Raw genomic sequence first — 20,631 nt, 5'->3', positions numbered from 1 at the left:
ATTGCGATCGTCACCTTGAGACATAAGATGTTAAGTCTCATTTGCGCCTTTCAGACCGAAACACAGCAATGCTTACACATTACTGCTTCACGGCAGAAATAGGCGCCGAACATGGTACCCATAATCTAGCCTGTGCAAAGGAGCCTCCACTCCCACTGGCTAAGCCCTAAAACATGAAAAATAATTCAACAAATGTTATTTTGTGACTTAAAGTTATGGAAATAAATAACTTGGCGTTAAGTGCACGTTCACAAGCGTGATAATAATCTAAGTAATTAAAGTTAAACGTTATGCAAATATAGCCTACATAAGAAAAAATTACAAAATGGTGTTTATTAACACATGGCTTTTCAACAAAGATAATATTTTTTTATTGAAGTAGGCGTTACTTTGCGGAAATCCATAATTATGAACATGATTTGAGTTTTATTTAGTGTTAATTCCGCCAATATTTGTCTTTAAACAATTCGACACGTGTTTCGCCTCTACACGAGGCATCCTCAGGACGTGTTGTCTCGCCAAAATCTGGCACGAGATGGCATCAAGTGAGCCGGAAGCCGCTCTTTTATACCCTCGTCCCATGAAATGTCGCGTTGTGATTGATCGGCTGTTGTGACGTATTACCCCCGGAAGAGATACCTAACAAAGGTGATGGGACTAAATTTGTTTGTTCATTCAATGATAATATTGGTGCTTATTGTCATATGAAACACGAGTCGTTTTATTTGTTCTCATAAATAAAATTCGACAGTAAAATTTTATGAACGATGCGGGACTCAAACCCTATCAAGCAAATTTTAAATAAAATTTCGCATTTGCTAAACACAAACTCTGATTTGAGATTTGGGATGGGGGGAGAGTGTCAAGAAAATCTCACGACATCTCACCAAGAGAAGAGGGACAAGGAGGCTCAAAAGAGCGCCGAAATTGCCTCAATTTATGGTAACTCATTCCAATGAGCTTTCTTACGCGATGTTTCTTGTTTGAAGTTAATTTAAAAAAATTCAAAGAAAAATTTATAAAAATAAATATTATGACTGTTCATTTTCAGTACATTTATGAAAATTTAATGTACGTTCACAACAATCTTCACCTTTTTGCTCTTAATAGTGATTTTCATTATTATAACACTAGAAATAAGGGATTGCTTGTAACTAATTCTAGTAGGCTTCATAAGATACATAATAGCTTTAAGGGTTAATGTATACACTTCTATAATAAAGTCCCAGCCACTGTTCAGGCATTATCTATAAATAAATTTAAATGTTTTATAAAAAAAATGGCTGAATATCTAAATGATCGGACAGCCTGGGACTAGATTGTGATTATTTTATAGCGATAGAAATGACTGTACAATATTGTATATTTTTATTCAAAAGAGCGCAAAAAAAGAATGCTGGGAGAGTTTCTTGCGCCGCTTCGTCTCTCTCAGAGCGCCATTTGTTTGTGTTATTAGAAATTACATCAAAAAGAATTCTAAAGGATTCAATTTTGAGAAAATAAATGTCTAATGTTAAGTAAGTTATGACAGGGCTTCCTTTCAACATAGTGAATGCCTACAAAAAGGACCGGCAATGCTCCTGTGATTTCCCTGTTGTTGCAAGAAATTGGTGATCACTTACCATTGTACCAGTGGGAGGCTAATTTGCACCGGATGCCGGCTAGATTATAGGTACCACAACGGCGCCTATTTCTGAAGCAGTAATGTGTAAGCATTACTGCGTTTCGGTCTGAAGGGCGCCGTAGCTAGTGAAATAACTGGGCGAATGAGACTTGACATCTTATGTCTCAAGATGACGAGCGCAGTTGTAGTGCCTCTTAGAAATATTGTCAAAATCCTGAGCATTGTAATGGGCGGGGCGTATCAATTACCATCAGCTGAACGTCCTTCTCGTCTCGTCCCTGACTTTCATTAAAAAAAAATGTGAGCCTTATAACTCATGAAACAAACATTACATCCTACTCACCGGATGTTCAGGAAACTCTTTCAACCTCTCTGCTATCTGCTTTCCTTTCTTCTCCCGCATCAGTAGGTATATCTTCCCCGCGTCCGGGATACATCGCAGGATCTTCTCGATGAGGCACAGTCCCACGAACCCTGTCCCCCCAGTGATGAAGATATTCTTGCCCGAGTAAAATGCCCGCACTTTGGACTCCTCCATAGCTTATTTTTTGATCTGCAAAAAACATAATATTTTTACACGCTTTATTTAAACGATTTGTATTCCTAAATGATATTGCTTCAAATTCAAATATTTTTATTCAAAATAGGATGTCACATCACTTATTGAAACTCAAAAACTACCACCCATTCCAAAACGAATGCCTCAGACCTGAGAAGAATTGGCGCGACAAACTCAGCGGGTTTTTATTCACCGAAAAAAATATGTTGACAAAGTAATATTATTAAATTAAACTTATTATTTAATAGCCTGAGGGCGGTCCATTCCCAATCTGTGGTATCATTAAGTAAGTCATTTATGATATAGTAGCCTTTACCACAAAAACGTTTTTTAACAAATCTTTTGAATAACGTAATACTTTGGTTTTGAACATTTTCTGGGATCTTGTTGTCATATTTTCTTTCTTTGAATGTATTCATTAGAGACATTATAGGTAGGAATTAGTTAGTCTCAATAGTAATGATTGTGGGTTTGGGACCCTACCTGACGATACCGATGTATAGACAGTGCCGTCAACTACTGAACTGCCGTTATATGCTAACAATACACCGTCACCGATGCAGATGAGAACATTGACATTAGAATACATAAAAATAACGGACAAAATCGATTTGCGCACTGCGGGTTCCGTAAGCATCTACAAATTATATATTAAGCACAAAGGGTCAACAATTTATTAAAGAATAGTTCCGTATCTGTTGAATTAATATTAAGTATAATGATTGAATAATATAAGACCTTGTTTCTTGTTTTGTAAATTTTGTTGTTTATGCTACCCTAGTACTGCACTTGGCACTTTGCTGTCAAGCTTTGAGAAAAAGACACGAAATGAACGTAGTATTTAAATTCTCTTTGACACGAAAGCAGCATTATTTGAAAAAACTACTTCTAATAACTTCCTCGCAAACAAAAACTACTAAAATTCACCGTAATAGAACTTAGCTCGGTAACTCAGTGCCGCGCGCTCATCTAAATGAAACAAAATTGTTTTTTTTTTGTTTTGTGATATGAATCCTGTGAAAAAATGAGTGTGTTTTAGCCAACACGACAAAAGTAATCTATATATATAAAAATGAATTGCTGTTCGTTAGTCTCGCTAAAACTCGAGAACGGCTGGACCGATTTGGCAAATTTAGGTCTTGAATTATTTGTGGAAGTCCAGAGAAGGTTTAAAAGGAATTGAATAAATAAGAAAATGCTGCTAAATTAAATAAAAACAACAAATTTGTTTTTCCTTTGATGTGTCCATACATAATTTCTATGAGAGAATTTATTGACGCACGGTTTGACAGTTCTGCTGTGAAACAATAATTTCATTACGACAGCAGGGCGCATTTACGAAATAATTTTTTATTGACAAATTCATATAAAAACATTATTTTATTTATTATATACAGAACAACGTCTGTCTGGTCACCTAGTAACTTATAAATATGAGTTTTAGAAACTAAGAGAATTTGAAGCAGGTTCGAATTCTCTTAGCTGCTATAATTTTTGTAATAGATAATCTTTTAGTCTGTAAAAGGCATAAAAGGCATAAAAGGCATTTATTTTCTCAAAATTGATTCCTTTAGAATTCTTTTTGATGTCATTTCTTATACTACTAGATACTACTACCGCTTCGGAAACAAATGGCGCTCTGAGAGAGAAGAAGCGGCGCAAGAAACTCTCCCAGCATTCTTTTTTTTTGCGCTCTTTTCAATAAAAATATACAATATTGTACAGTTGCTATAAAATAATCACAATCTAGTCCCAGGCTGTCCGATCATTTAGATATTCAGCAGTGGAGTAATAGGATTTACGACAGAGCCATTTTTTTTATAAAACATTTAAATTTATTTATAGACAATGCCTGAACAGTGGCTGGGACTTTATTGTAGAAGTGTATACATTTACCCTTAAAGCTATTATGTATCTTATGAAGCCTACTAGAATTAGTAACAAGCAATCCCTTATTTCTAGTGTTATAATAATGAAAATCACTATTAAGAGCAAAAAGGTGACAATTTTTGTGAACATATATTAAATTTTCATAAATGTACTGACAATAAACAGTCATAATATTTATTTCTTTAAATTTTTCTTTGAGAGACTGTCTATAACCAAGCTGATATATAGCACGAACAGCTCTCTTTTGCAGAGCAAACACTATATCAATGTCAGCAGCATGACCCCATAGTAATATACCGTACGTCATGATGCTGTGAAAATAACTAAAGTACACTAATCTAGCGGTCGCAACATTCGTGTACTCTCTAATCTTTCTAACTGCATATGCCGCAGAGCTGAGTCTATCTGCTAGATGGGTAATATGTGGACCCCACTGAAGCTTTTTATCTAACGTGATACCCAGGAAGACCGTAGTGTCCACAAGTTCCAATCTCTGGTCATTTATAAGTACGTTGGTTTGTACCTCCGCTGTGTTTGGTGTAATGAACCGTAAACACTTTGTTTTTTTACTGTTTAAGTGCAGATTATTCGTCTCAAACCAACGCACTATCTTTGAGAGTGCATTGCTTACCTCGTCATCAATATCCGCACGTCGCTTCACTTTAAAAATAAGTGAAGTATCATCAGCAAACAATACAATCTCATGGCTATCATCTACCACAAACGGTAGATCGCTAATATATATAAGAAACAAGAAAGGACCGAGAATAGAACCCTGTGGAACACCTATTCGCACAGGTTTACCCGAAGACCGTTTGCCATTTACATCGACTATCTGAACTCTTTCGCTTAAATATGATTTTAACAGATTTAGGGCTCTATTTTTCACTCCATAATGCTTTAGTTTTAGGAGTAAAGTTTCATGGTGGACGCAGTCAAATGCTTTTGACAAATCACAAAAAATGCCCAATCCATCCTGTGACTCTTCCCAGGCGTCAAAGATGTGCTCAATGAGTCTAGTACCCGCATTAATTGTTGATAAACCCCTAGTGAAACCAAACTGATTTTTGTTCATTAATTTACAAAAATGCATTTGTAGCTGTTGAAGCAAAAGTTTTTCAAAAATTTTACTAAAAACAGGCAGCACTGAAATAGGTCTGAAATTAGCAGGGTCAAAAGAACTGCCCGATTTAAACAAAGGTATAACTTTGCTGTATTTCATGAGGTCAGGGAACACACCCTCATCTATGCATTCATTAAATATTATTGCTAATTCAGGTGCTATAATGTCAAGTATGTATTTAACAATATTAGTCGAATGGCCCCATAGGTCTTTTGTATTTTTTAGGTTAATTAATTTGAAGATTTTTATTATATCGCTACCTGTAACATACTTAAATTTCAAGTCAGTAGAAGATACTGGTACGTGTAATTTAAGCATATCATATGCTGCTTTTGGCGAAGCGTTAAGGTATTTGGTCGTGACAATCGGGATTTCGGAGAAGTATTTATCAAATTCATTTGCAATTTCTATTTCCGAATTTATAACGCGATTATTAATATTTAAACAGATAGAGGTGTTACGGCAATTCGATCTACCAGTTTCATTGTTAATTACACTCCAAGTCGCTTTTACTTTATTATTACTGTTTTTAATTTTATCTGCAATGAAACGTGTTTTCGCTTCATGACAAACTATTTTAAAAAGCTTGGAGTATTTTTTTACATATATTTTAAATTCTTCACTATTATTGTAATGTTTCTCATAATAAAGGTCATATAAGCGTTTACGACTTTTGTGGATACCCATTGTTGCCCAATCATTAAAACTATGTTTGTTGTTTACTGTCACCGTTACTGGAGTAAAAATCCTGTCAAATTCCTCACAGAAGGAATTGAAGACTAAGTTATAGTGAAAATTAGCAGTTTCACCACAGTGTAAAAATGGTATCGTATTTACCACATTATTTCTAAACCTCTCAAGACGGCTACCCGTAACTGGTATAATCGTCACCTTTTTTGGTCTGACATTGTCCAATCTTGTATTTACTTTTATAAGTTGCCCACTATGGTCGGACTGAAGATTATTAATTATGAGTTTACTAGTAATAGTAACATCTGTAAAAATATTATCTAAACAGGTTGCTGTTGTAGAAGTGATTCTAGTAGGTTCCCAAAATACATTGAACAAATTAAAACTTTGAAATAAATTTTTAAGGCTAGTACAATTGGCCGAAGGTTCAAGCAAGTTTATATTAAAATCTCCACACACTATAATTGACTTGCTAGTTTTGCTAAATTTTGATAGTACCTCCTCCATTCTATGTTGGAATTGTTCATATGATGCAGTGGGGGGGCGGTATACACTTACAATAATAAATTGCTCTCGTTCTATACAAGCTATCTCAATTAGTTGTTCTATAGAGAGATTAACAATATCTCTTCTATTTCTACATTTTAATCTATTATTAATAATAATTAGGGAACCTCCATGTATTGCCCTACTTCTACAAAACGAACTGACTACTTTATGTTCTCTTAAACTAAACTGGAGCTGATGACTCTTACGCCAATGTTCTGTAATACATAATATATCTATATTACAGCAGCTCAAAAACAGTTCAATTTCTAATTCCTTACTTGAGATACCTTGTATATTCTGGTGAACAATATTTATGAGCTTTATATTATGATTATCTATAGCAGTAACATTTATATTTGGTGAATGTTGCCTATTTTGTATGATATTGCAAGAGTTGTCCTCCCTTGTCAAATAACTTAATTTAAATTAATTGAAGAAAAATCTTCATTGTTATATTTTTGTACATTAGTACTAATACATTCCCCAATAGGGGCTTGTATGTCGATTATTTTACAATTTTGCCCAATAGAGGCATGTTTATTAAATAATACTACAGAGGAAGTAGTTTGTTGACTAAGACTATAAGCTACTAAAGTAGCCAGCTGTCGCTTAACTCTAAATGGTAGGTATAGGTTACCATTGGTTATTTTCATTTTATAATTAATGAATTTATTTGTGTCAAATAAAATTAAATTTTCATTGTTGTGGAATGTCGCATTATACAAAGTTGTATTTAATTTAAATATTTTTCTATTTTGCTCTTGTGTCAAATCCGAGGAGTATGGGAATGTACACATCATCACTTTAGATTTTGTCTTATTGGAAATATTAATTAATTTTTCTATATTTTTAATTAGGTCCTTATTTCTAATATTATGAGATGTAATGAATGTTTTTAGTATTTAAACTTTGCCGCTCAATGAAGGGCAGCACATTTAGCAAGCGAGGTATCAGGTCGGCAGTTCGTTCGCCGTACACGTTGCAGACCCGGAGAATCGACAACCGGTTCTGAGTTATGGCTCTTTTTTGTATAGGTTGTTCTATCTAATTGCTCGCTTTATTACATGCTTTTTATTAGCTTCAACTGTATGTATGTTTATTTGTAACCGACTCATTTGGGCGCGATTTTGAACCACTTAAAACGGCCAGATTTTGTTCAAACTTCATAGGTTTATCGAGGACCGATGACAACACAATACCTAGATAAAACTTATTCCAATTTGTAAAATAAGTTTTTTAATTAATTTATATAACCTTCATCTATCGTCGCTTAGGCAGGGATTGGTAATAATTTTAAATTTGAACCATTATCTTTAACCGATTTATCTAATACTAGCTGACCCGACAGACGTTGTTCTGTCAAAAAACGGTTCGAGACATGTGATAAATGCGTGGCGGGGATCATGACACGACATATAGTTTAGTTTCCTTGAGCTTCAACGAATCTATTACAAAAGATTTCATTGAGATCGGTCGAATAGTTTAGGAGTTATTAGGGAACATACAAACATACATTCTCTTTTATATATTACTAGCTGACCCGACAGACGTTGTTCTGTATATAATAAATAAAATAATGTTTTTATATGAATTTGTCAATAATATATCATAACATCAAAAATTACTTCGTAAAATTTGCACCCTGCTGTCGTAATGAAATTGTTTCACAGCAGAACTGTCAAACCGTGCGTCAATAAATTCTCTCGTAGAAATTATGTATGGACACATCAAAGGAAAAACAAATTTGTTGTTTTTATTTAATTTAGCAGCATTTTCTTATTTATTCATTATTGTTCTTATCTTATTTGTTCCTTTTAAACCTTCTCTGGACTTCCACAAATAAGACCAAAATTAGCCAAATCGGTCCAGCCGTTCTCGAGTTTTAGCGAGAATAACGAACGGCAATTCATTTTTATATATATAGACAGAAGATATAGATTAGTTAATAATAGTTAAAAATTAATAAAAGCGTGGTTTTAGGATTGTTTTAAACTATTATTTTATTTTGAATTTGTAATTTTACTCACGGTTGATCGGTTTGGTACCGACTAGTTTCGGACCATTTGAAGGACCATCAGGGCACTGAGTTCGCCAACGTCCCGTCTCACACTACGGATTTGCGCTTATTACTAAAGTTTATAATGTCCGACGAAAGTTTCAATTATTTAATTGGTTGGCGATACAAAAGACGTAAATTAAGAAATTCGCAAAATATGTAAAGGCTTAAATTTACCAAATACTTTTTAAGAAGGTTTGTATTTAAATTGAATACAAGTAAAGTAAATTACGCCGTCTGATGTTATCTTAAAGTAAGATTAATTATTTAGACGGCTGCTTTGATTATGTATGTCATTCAACTTTCACAAAAAAAAATCTTTAAGAAATTGCTTTTACATTGGGGTTGCGACTTACGGCCGTTTTCAATAACCTGTCTATCCTTAGTTTAACTTACTAGAGGTAGTTGTCTACCTTTTACACTTACTTACGTTTCAATAACCTATCGATAGATATCATTGGACTATAACTTATAATATAACTATATTGGAGATAACTATGGATAGATAAAATAATGTCATTAAACAGTGATAGCAATATATCCGTACCTAGAGATACGTTATTGAGAACGGCCGTTAGTATGTGTATATTGACGATAATGCAATGCTCACAAAAATCTCGTCGCAAATGTGACGAGATATATAGTATACCTTAGATAATTTTATACGACTAGATAGAGCCTGTTGCTGCTAGGCAACACTAGAATACAAAATAAAATAAAAATCAGTTTAATGAAATGGCAAAATCCCAGGAACATTTTACTCTTTCATCAATAAATAAGAATAAAAGAGAAAATCAAGAACCTGATTCTGACCTGATCTGTAAAAAGTGTTAGTGTTTATTTTCTTATGACGAATATCAATATAACTTCTATATCATTCTTTGTAAAATAAATGAAATCTCACTTGTTAATAATATAATTTCTTCTAGGTAGAGAATGAAATGCCAACTTAGCTCAAAAGATGTGGTTATATCGTCAGCGTTTCCGAGAAAGAAAATAGCAAAAAATATCTAACAATGCTCCTAGCTCTTCAGTAACAGTGCTTAGTTGGTAACACGGCTTTAATTAATGTATATAATTATAACCTATTTATGTATCTGTTAATTATTCCTAAAGTAAGATATTATTAAGTTTAACTGCAATCGCACGTAAAGATTACAAGCAAATACTTTTTTTATGGAAAAGGGGGATAAACGAGAGTACGGTTCACCTGATGTTAAGTGATCACCGCCGCCCACATTCTCTTGCAACACCAGAGGATTCACAGGAGCGTTTAAGGAAGGTGTACGCGCCCATGTCGTATCGTCCGCCGGAAACACCTAACAAGGAGGCTCATTTCACAGCTTGGTAATACGTGGAAGAAAGTTCCTTGAAAACTGCACTGTAGAGTTCTGTCACACATCCAGATGGTGATGATAGATATTCTAATTTGTGGAGAATTGTGGGTAATTTTTTAAAAATTAACTTTAAGTTTGTTTTGTTAAGTTTGAAGTTTGAAAAAACTGAAAACTTGAGTGTATCTGTGAAAAAGTGTCTTTTTCCTTTTGAGCTACGGAACCATAGACACAATATTACTTGCACATGAATGCACAATTCACATAGACGCTGTAATGACGTGCCATTACAAACTAAATAGCACCGGTTGTGTTACGAAGTCTTTCAAGTTCAAGGATCCGCATAAATCATTAACTTTATTTAAGTAATTAGAATTGACGAAACGTGTAATGGTATATGAAGGTGCGATCTAATCTTAGATTGTTAAGTTATTTTTAGCGTGTAATTGTTGTATAAGAACGTTATTAATTAACTTTGATTACACATTTCCGATGGCTTTAGACTACATTATTCCCGAATACTTAAATCATTTTATTATATTGACAGAACAGTGTCTTTCGGGTCAGCTAGTATAATTTTAACTTTTTTTTTATGTAAGAGGGGGCAATAGGGCAAGAGGCTCACGGGATAGGGAGTGATGAGGCAACATGAAAATTTTAGTTATAGCAATACGTTTGACATAATAAAACAAATTAAGGGAATGAAATTTGAATAGTTAGATCAAATTGGGGACGTTTTGAGAAAAGGAGAGGTCCGAAGCACCCGCAACCGGCGAGCATGAAAAGAGTAATGAATGTAGAGGAAGCGCGTGAGGTTTGTAAGTATAGAAGCAAATGGCATTCTATTGTCTCTGCCTACCCCGACGGGAACAAGGCGTGAGTATGTGTGTGTGTGTGTGTGTGTAAATTTGAATAGTATTAAAGTTCATGGACGTGTTTGAAAATCAAATTGACAGAACAAAAATGTTTTGCAGAGACTAAGTTTTTTTATGAAAATAAGAGACGAGACGAGCAGGACGTTCATCTGATGATAATTGATACGCCATGCCAATAACAATGCAGTGCCGCTCAGGATTCTTGAAAAACCTCTCGTCACCTTGAGACAAGATGTTAAGTGTCATTTGCCCAGTAATTCCAATAGCTACCAATAGCGCCCTTCAGACCGTAACACAATAACGCTTACACACTACTGCATCACGGCAGAAATAGTCACGCCGTCATGGTACCCATTATCTAGCCGGCATCCTGTGCAAAAGAGCCTCCCACTGGTTATTGTGTTGTTTTATAAATCGCAGATGTTGTAATGCATAAACTGTTTGAGAGTTAAAAATACAAAACATATGTAAGTGGATTAACTTCAAACGATAGCTACATTAAATGAATATTATCGCTTTGTTAAACATTAAGATAAGATATACGTGAGACATTAAGACGTGATTACAATAATTTGTAAACGAATGGAATATGTTGTGTTGAATAACTTGAATGGTTACACAAAAAATATTATGGCACTTAATATATAAAACACAATATGTTAACTTCTTTGTGATTGTGTCATTTTATGGAAGTAAAATTCAAAATACCCACATTTTACAAAAATACAATAATTATTAAAATTAGGTAAATTTCTAAAAAAGCGGTCAAGTGCGAGTCGTACTCGCCCATGAAGGGTTCCGTAGCAGCAAGTAATTTAATATAAAGGAAAATGATATTAAATCGAAAGGCAAAATCTTTGCTCAAAATCATGCGGTGCAAATGAGCTCTCATCAATTATACGTATTAAAAAAAACAACTTATAATAGATCTCGTTCAAATAAATTTTTGGTAGAAATTTGCATCATATTTTTTTTTAGTTTTATCATTCTCTTATTTTAGAAGTAACAGGGGGTAACACAGATTTTACCATTTTTGGAAGTGACTCTCGCGCAAACTATTCAGCTTAAAAATCTCAATATCATTTTTGAAGACCTGTCATTTTTGCCCTGTGCTGCCCCGGGGCGTAAAAAGAATAGGATAGTCCCAGGTCCAAGGGTGTCGTAAGAGGTGACTACGGGCTTTTTAAAAGTGGGAGAGTCATGCTGCCGACTTATGACGTCAGCACAATCGGGCCAGACTCGTCCGGGTTACTTACCACACTCGCACAGAATACCGGCGTGAAGCAGCGGCCTAGTGCCGCTATGTTTCGCATAGTGTCGAGGACCGGGGGCCCCCCCCCCCCCCCCCGTGTTACCCCCCCCCCTCGCAATTTTGAGGGTAGGGAGCTGTCTACTCTCTGGCTCCGCGTAGATTTAGAGGACCACGTCAGCATCTATGCGTGTGTCTACAGGTCCCATAGTGGTAACGCAGAAACGGATCACCTCATGGGCTGCGTTCAAGCGGCATTTAACGACGTGCTTGCTCAGATCCCCTCCGCTGAAATCGTAGTCTTGGGTGATTTCAACGGGCACAATGCCGAATGGCTTGGATCACGTACTACAGACTACGCAGGGCGATCTGTGCATAATTTTGCATTGGCGTATGGTCTGTCATAATTGGTTGAGTCGCCAACGCGGCTCCCGGATGTGGATAGCCACATGCCGTCCTTATTAGATCTTCTGCTGATTACACATACCGATGGTTACCAGGTCTCTGTCGACGCCCCTCTCGGAACGTCCGACCCTTTGTCGTCATTGCCTGGTCAGGAGTGTAGTACCTATCCGACGCCAACATCGCAGACCACCAGCGACCCGCCGCGTTTGGCACTACAAGTCAGCAGATTGGGATAGGATGCGTTCCTTTTTTGCATCCTACCCTTGGGGCAGGGTTTGTTTCCCTTCGGATGATCCTAGTGCCTGCGCCGTTGCAGTAGCCGATGTGATACTGCAGGGCATGGATATTTTTATACCAAGCTCTGTAGTACCAATCGGTGGCAGATCACAGCCCTGGTTCGATGCGTCAGTTAAAGCAGCATCTGACTGCAAAAAACAGGCGTATCGAACTTGGGTTGCGGCGCTGGGCTCAAAGGATCCGAACTGCAAAGTTCTGAAGAGGAAATATAACCGTGCCTCCAGATTTTTCAACCAGCCGTCCATGCCGCCGTTGCACATGAGGAATGACACCCTGGCCCATACGGCAAAAGAGAAAGCCGATCTCCTGTGCACTCTTTTTGCCTTCAACTCGACTCTTGACGACAACGGAAAAACACCGCCGACCATCCCGCGGTGTCAGAGCTCCATGCCTGAAGTACAGTTCCGACAGAAAACTGTTAGGCGAGCTCTGTTTTCGTTGGAAATCAGGAAGTCGAGCGGGCCGGATGGCATTTCTCCAATCGTGCTTAGAACGTGTGCCCCTGAGTTGACGCCGGTGCTAACGCGTTTATTCCGGCACTCTTATTCAAAAGGCGTAGTCCCTGATTCATGGAAGTCAGCCCTTGTCCATCCGATCCCAAAAAAAGGAGACAGTTCGGATCCGGCAAACTAAAGGTCTATTGCTATTACCTCCCTACTCTTCAAAATCATGGAGAGCATAATTAATCGCCAGCTCTTGGTATACCTTGAGGGTCACCAGTTGATCAGTACCGGCAGTACGGCTTTCGCCATGGTCGGTCGACTGGCGATCTTCTGGTATACCTAACACATAGATGGGCGGCGGCTATTGAAAGCAAGCGGGAAGGCCTGGCAGTTAGCCTGGATATAGCGAAGGCCTTTGATCGTGTATGGCACAAAGTGCTCCTCGCAAAACTTCCATCATTTGGGCTTCCCGAAAGCTTATACAAGTGGACCTCCAGCTTCCTCACTGGGCGCAGCATACAGGTCTTTGTCGACGGTTATTGCTCGAATCCCAAGCCTGTGAACGCTGGAGTGCCCCAAGGCTGTGTGCTATCTCCCACGCTGTTTCTTCTGCATATCAATGACATGTTGGACACCGCCAACATGCATTGCTATGCAGACGACAGCACTGGTGATGCCGTATACACGGGCCATGCAGGTCTCTCTCGGGAAAACATCGACCAGTGCCGGGAGAAACTTGTGTCTTCTATCGAGTCTTCTCTCGAGAAGGTCGCGGAATGGGGTAAGTTGAACCTTGTCCAATTTAACCCCCAGAAGACTCAAGTTTGCGCGTTTACCACTAAAAAAACCCCACTTACTGTATCACCGCTCTTTGAGAACACTTCCCTTAAAGCCTCGCCTAGTATCGGAATACTGGGTCTCGAAATCTCGAGCGTTTGCCAATTCCGTGGCCATCTGGAGGGCAAAGCCAAACTGGCTTCGAAGAAACTGGGCGTCATAAATAGAGCACGGCAATACTTCAATCCGGCCCACATTCTTGCGCTCTACAAAGCGCAGGTCCGGCCTCACATGGAGTATTGCTGTCATCTCTGGTCTGGCGCACCCCAGTATCAGCTCGATACATTTGACCGCGTGCAACGCAGAGCAGCTCGAATTGTCGGGGACCCAGTACTCTGTGAACGGCTGGATCACTTAGCGTTGCGTAGGGACGTCGCTTCATTTTGTGTCTTCTACCGCATTCATCACGGGGAGTGTTCCGAAGAGCTGTTCAACCTGATTCCTGCCGCCGAATTTCACCTTCGCACGACACGCCACAAGTTACGATATCATCCCCACCATCTGGATGTGTGGCGGTCCTCCACAGTGCGGTTTCTAAGGGGCTTTCTTCCTCGTAACACGAAGCTGGAATGAGCTTCGTGTTGCAGGAGAGTGTGGGCGGCGGTGATCACTTAACACCAGGTGACCCGTACGCTCGTTTGCCCTCCTACTCCATAAAAAAAAGACCTATTCACAGTAACAGACGTATGGGTTTGATGAAAACAATTTTTTGAGTTTAAAAAAAAAAAGTTCAGTTCTAAGTATGGACCCCCAAAATTTAATATTTTTTTTTCTATTTCTTTTTTCAACTTTTGTGTGAAAATCATAATGCGGTTCACAGAATACATTTACTTACCAAGTTTCAACAGTATAGTTCTTATAGTTTCGGAAAAAGTGGGTGTGACATACGGACGGACAGATAGACATGATGAATCTATAAGTGTTCCGTTTTTAGTCATTTGGCTACGGAACCCTAAAAATGCCAAATAACTAAAGTCAAATCATATCTTGTTAGTATAATATTTTGCTTTTCACCATTGATTCTGGTCAAGGCGTCAATATATGCGAATTTCAGTTCGCTTTCGGTCACTTGGAGGAAGGCTAAAATGGCCTCTAAAATGCTTGATGTACTCTGTAGGGCGAGACAGTATTTTACTATAAGCCACCGCCTACAACTATATAAGGCGCAAATTCGGCCTCTCATGAAGTACTGTTCTCACCTCTGGTGCGCTCCTTAGTACCAGATTCTTCCATTTAACCGCATACAATGAAGAGCGACTCGAATCATTGAATATCAAGTCATCTCTGATCGGCTTGAATCTTTGGGTTCTCTCTTTCTTGCCCCGCAGAGGAATTGGAATCAACAACCAGCTACTGTTATCCCGAACTGATAGGACTTTAAGGACCCTAACCGTCAAGACTCTCAACTTAAAAGCCGGCAACATTCTACATTATTATTATTATTATGAGTAGGGGATTTTGATGTACTTAAATCCTAGGATCTATTGTACCCCCTGCTTGAGCTAGCGCGCCTATCCTCGACTTCCTATGTCTAAAAAAAACAACGAGCTGTGTAAAAATCGAGGCTACTGACTACGAAACGTGTGCCGGGATTTAAATTGTATTCTCAAGACCTATTCCTTTTAAGAAGCGTAGGATTCACATAGGGACTAGCAGAGCACGGTCTCTGTTTTGAGTGAAGGTGTTTTAAGACATCCCAGCCTAATTCTGGCAATGGCCTCGCCTTCCAGAAGGATGTGTATGGGGTCTTCAGCGGCTTCAAGACAGAATCTGCACAGGTTTGATTCCTGAGACCCATTCTGGCTAGGTGCCCGTCAGGTTGCAGTGGCCTGAGAGGAACCCCATGAGGGCTCTTAGTTGTCTCCTGTCCAAACTTATGCATTACCTTTAACATTAACGGTGTACATTTTATATCAGCTTTCGACTAAGATAGGACTTAAACTTTAGGAAGTGGTAGTTTTGGAGAATTAAAGGTAGGTACGGTAGTGTAACTTCTATTTAAGTTGTGTTTTTTTTTTGTATTTTCGAACTGCATAGTCTCTGCTATAAAACAATTAATTACCTTTGAATTATGTTTCTAGAAGTTTTCTCATCTATGTAATTAAATATAATTATATAATGGAGTATTACGACAAGAGGTCAGCCATAAGTTGTTTAACTATAATTCATTCTATTTTAATATAAAACGAGGTTTTTCTTATTATTAGTAATCCATCATCTTGTTTTTTTTTATGGAAAAGTAGGACAGACGTACGTACGGGTCAACTGGTGTTAAGTAATCACTGCCGCTCACATGCTCTTGCAACACCAGAGGAATCACAGGAGCGTTACCGGCCTTGTCAAATCCCAAAAGCACCGCACAAGGAAGTTCATTCCACAGCTTTATATTACGTGGAAGAATGCTCCTTGAAAACCGCACTGTGGAGGACCACATCCAGATGGTGAGGATGATATCCTAACTTGTGGCGTGTCGTGCGAAGGTGAAATTCGGCGGAAGGAATCAGGTGACACATCTCTTCCATCTGTCATCGATCTGACATTCTAATTGATGTTTGGCATTGTAAAAAATAACGTAAACAAAAATTGAATAATATAATTTCTTCATTTGTATTGCTGTTATTATGTATATTAAGAGGCGAGACAAATAATAATAAATTAATGTGGATGAATCTATGATTTACTTAATATCACCTGCCAGAACCGATAGGACTATAAACCATAAACTTAGTATACGAACCAATGACCTCTACTATACAGGTTGTCCCAAAGTTATAGGACATGTAGGGAAAGTACCTTAAATATCGAAGATAGGCTATTTTACTGAAAGAAGACTTTATGTTATTTTTAAAAGTTAGTACTTCTGCATTCAAAGATTTTCTAAAAATTACTTGCCTCGTCTGGGAATCGAACCGACTGAAATGTAAAAAAAACACACCTACTTTTATAATGCTAATCGAAAGAATGGCCAAAAACTAATAACTCTTCTTAAGAAACATAGTATTTTAAAAGAAAGGAACAACGTAAAATGAATGTTTTCCTACTTGGATTGGTACGAATGAACCGATTAGATGGCCGGCCAGATCCCCGGACCTTACACCATTAGATTTCTTCTTTTGGGGATACGTGAAAGATATGTTATACAATCTTCGATATTTAAGGTACTTTCCCTTCATGGGACATACCTTTGGGACAGCCTGTATACTACTGGACTAGCGGTTGTCTAAGTGCTTTTGTGCCTGTTTGCTTCGCCATTTTGGCGCTGTTCGCCGTGTTGCGAGAGTCTGCAGTACTAAAACTAGTGATGACAACCTCAGCAAACATCAATAGAAGTTGGGAAACTATTTACAAAAAAAAAATTGTGTACTTTATAACGTTGATTCTTGAAGTATAAATAAATAACACGGAAAACGAACGAAATTAATTTAAAATACAAAAATACGTCGGAGTATTGTCCGTTCTTCCGCAGCCATTTGTATTATACGTCAAAATTAGTTCTCAGGACGCTCGCGAGTGGCGCTTCCAATAAGCACACAAAACATATGGAACAGCCTGTCTAGTGGTATTTATACAGGTCAGTGATACGAACCCCATACTAAGGTTAATCTATCTATATATATAAAAATGAATTACTGTTCGTTAGTCTCGCTAAAACTCAAGAACGGCTGGTCCGATTTGGCTAATTTTGGTCTTGAATTATTTGTGGAAGCCCAGGGAAGGTTTAAAAGGTAAATAAATATGAAAAAATGCTCGGAATTAAATAAAAACAACAACTTTGTTTTTCCTTTGATGTGTCCCCCGTCGTTCAGAAATCAAATTGAAAGAATAGTTTAAAATGAATAAGTAATTAGAATATTTATATCTTTCTTACTTTCTCAGGAGGTAAAAAGAAACTTTAATAATTTAATTATTGATTTTTTCTTATTACTATATATGGCAATACAACGTTTGCTGGGTCAGCTAGTAATATATATTAATATTTTAATATTATGGTACATAGTATGCGAAAGCGTAATAGTGGGAGTCAGATAATCCTTACACAAAAAAAAAATAAGTAAAATGTTATTTGTTTCAACTTTCTGTGCTTCTTAATGTAACTCTCACCAAACCAAATGTCACAGTTCATCTGTACGATGACCTGCAGTGAACTTTACGTGCCAACAAATTAAAGTTTTTATATCTTTAAACGATCTTTTGAAAGTTTTAAATAACAATCAATTATTATGAGTTGGTTTGAGTAAGCACCTCTGACCGATGTTGTTGTCATAAATTTTCAAGCGGTCAGTACTCTCACCCATATGCAAATCACAACAAAATCGCATAAACCTGAATTTGAGAACATCATTTGAATAATTTGATTTAATTACTTTATCACGATATTAACAATTTGCTATGTTTTCAGAGTGATAACCCTCACTTCTAGGATTAATACGCAAATAAAATTTTATGAACAATGTGGGACTCAAACCCACGACCTCTCGCGTTCCGTGCGAGTGCTCTTCCAACTGAGTTAACCGTTCGAGTGACGTATCGTCATAAAATCATGTATGCTTTGTTCAACTCTCAGGTTGTTGCTTCATCTACAGGATCTACTTTACAGTTGATAACCTGCTCAAGCCCAGTATTTGCAAATTAGGAAATTGACTTGAGATGTCGCTCTTGAAAGTCTAATAACAAATTTTGTTTTCAAATTTTATTTATGCACGATATTAATTTAAATATAAATGATTGTAACACTTACCTAAATCATAAGAATATGATATGTTGGTGATAACTTACCCGGAACCAATATTTTTTATACGCTTTTTATTAGCTTCACCTGTATGTTTGTATGTTTGTAACCGACTTCTTTGGGCGCGATTTTGACCCACTTAAAACGGCTAGATTTTGTTCAAACTTTGAAGATTTATCGAGGACCGATAACATTACACTAATTTGATAAAAAAATAATAGTTTAAAAAACACGCTTTTTATAGAAATCCGAACTAAAAAAATATAAAATATTTTTTATTTATTTTAAAAAAAGCGTGTGGTGCTTTTTAAGATATTATCAGAATGATAATCACTCTACTACTCATATCTGTCAATAAAATATTTATTTTCTATTTTTTAGTTCGGTTTTCTATAAAAAGCTTGTTTTTTAATTTTTTTTAAACTATTATTTATTGACTTAGAGATATACTTATAACCTATATTATATTCGCAATACAAAAAATACTACAGTGTCTGCAGATGGGTGTTGTTAACCAGTGTGTTTTGCCAGTCGGCTATCGGCCTTATGAGGAAGCTCATTGTCGCTCGGAGTTTCCCTGCGAGATCGAATCAGAAATGACGAGATCCGTAGGAGAACTAAAGTTACCGAACCGACATTGCCCAGATGGCTGCGAAACTGAAGTAGCAGTGGGCAGGGCATCTAGCTCGACGGACAGATTTCCGTTCGGGCAGTAAAGTCCTCGAATGACGACCACGTACCGGAAGATGTAATGACAGTAGGCCCCCACCAAGATTTTCTTACATACAAGATTTATCAACGATACGTCACTCGAACGGTTAGCTCAGTGGAAAGAGCGCTCGCACGGAACGCGCCAGTTCCATTGTAGTTACAAACCTATCTTGGATTACACAGACTCCAAAAATAACAATAATCATAATTAGAATTAGAATTATTAATTAGATTGTATAAAAATACGCATTATATCTATTGTTTTTGAAGTCGGTTTCTTTACAAAAAAATAATATAAAATCTATAGTATATGAGAAGAGAAATCATATTTTCATTACATTTCTTTTTTTTTATAGACAGTGCGAATAAAATCACAAAAATATTAACTTTTACAGTTGGAGCCATGCTAATCATTCAATCTACATAAAAATTGTACGAAAATTTATTAATTGTACACCAATACTATTTAACATGACATAGTTTTGTTAATTTTTTAAAGAAAATTGTATTATCTTTGTAATAAATTAAAAATGCTTTTAATTCCGAATTAAAACAATGACGATCTTGTACGAGAGAGGTAACCTAGCTCCGCTCGATTCCTCAAGGCTGTTGGATCGGTCCCCAGGGTTAATGCTCTTCACAGGGGCGTGCATAACATATAGGCAATTATGCACTGCCTACATTCTTAACAATATAAATGAATAACCCTAGCCTTATTAAATTAAATTTAGTTCCATCATTATAACCAAACTTTTAAAGATGACCGAATCAGTAAGATTTCCTTGCGCTAAAAGCCAACGGAACTAGTGTCGTAGATAGTAGTAGATTCAATGCAAGCTGCGTTTCATGCAATTTTTTTAGAAAAAGTATGGGATTGATATCGTTATTAACTCATAAATATAATAAATTTTAAAATATACGTGTAATTATTAGTAGTTAGATCTACAGTGCCTACCGCACAGGAAAATCAATGCACGCCTAGCTATTCATTACTAGCTGACCCGGCAAACGTTGTTTTGCCATATAAAGTATAATTCACGCGATAGTTTTATAAGTAATAAAATATTGCCTATATTATAGCCTGTACATCATTTTGTTCTATTGTCAATAGTTTTTGCAGCGCACGCAAAAATAGGTTTTCGATTTTACACCTTGTGTTACAAAATAGCAATTTTATTACGGATCCCTAATTTTGAAAAAAAAAAACATAGCCTATAGCCTTCCTCGATAAATGAAAGAATACTAATAACTACCCAACAC

General features: G+C 36.9%; 1 protein-coding gene across 2 annotated transcripts in view; it reads right to left on the bottom strand.

Annotated features, from left to right (window-relative positions):
• The window catches only part of LOC126980150 (putative fatty acyl-CoA reductase CG8306), a 66,191-nt gene that overhangs the window by 31,130 nt on the left and 14,430 nt on the right, over positions 1-20,631 (bottom strand). The window contains exons 1-2 of one of the 2 annotated variants that reach the window (XM_050829734.1): positions 8,463-8,536; positions 1,968-2,177 (exon numbers count right to left, since the gene is read on the bottom strand). In XM_050829734.1, the coding sequence (XP_050685691.1) occupies positions 1,968-2,162 (195 nt within the window). In that variant the 5' untranslated portion in view covers positions 2,163-2,177; positions 8,463-8,536. Of the gene's footprint in view, positions 1-1,967; positions 2,178-8,462; positions 8,537-20,631 lie in introns of those variants that run through there. The other variant, XM_050829733.1, reaches the window with a different exon arrangement.

This window comes from Leptidea sinapis, chromosome 5 (assembly GCF_905404315.1).
Source record: "Leptidea sinapis chromosome 5, ilLepSina1.1, whole genome shotgun sequence".
NCBI classification, from domain to species: Eukaryota; Metazoa; Arthropoda; class Insecta; order Lepidoptera; family Pieridae; genus Leptidea; species Leptidea sinapis.
This window is presented reverse-complemented; position numbering and strand designations above follow the sequence as displayed.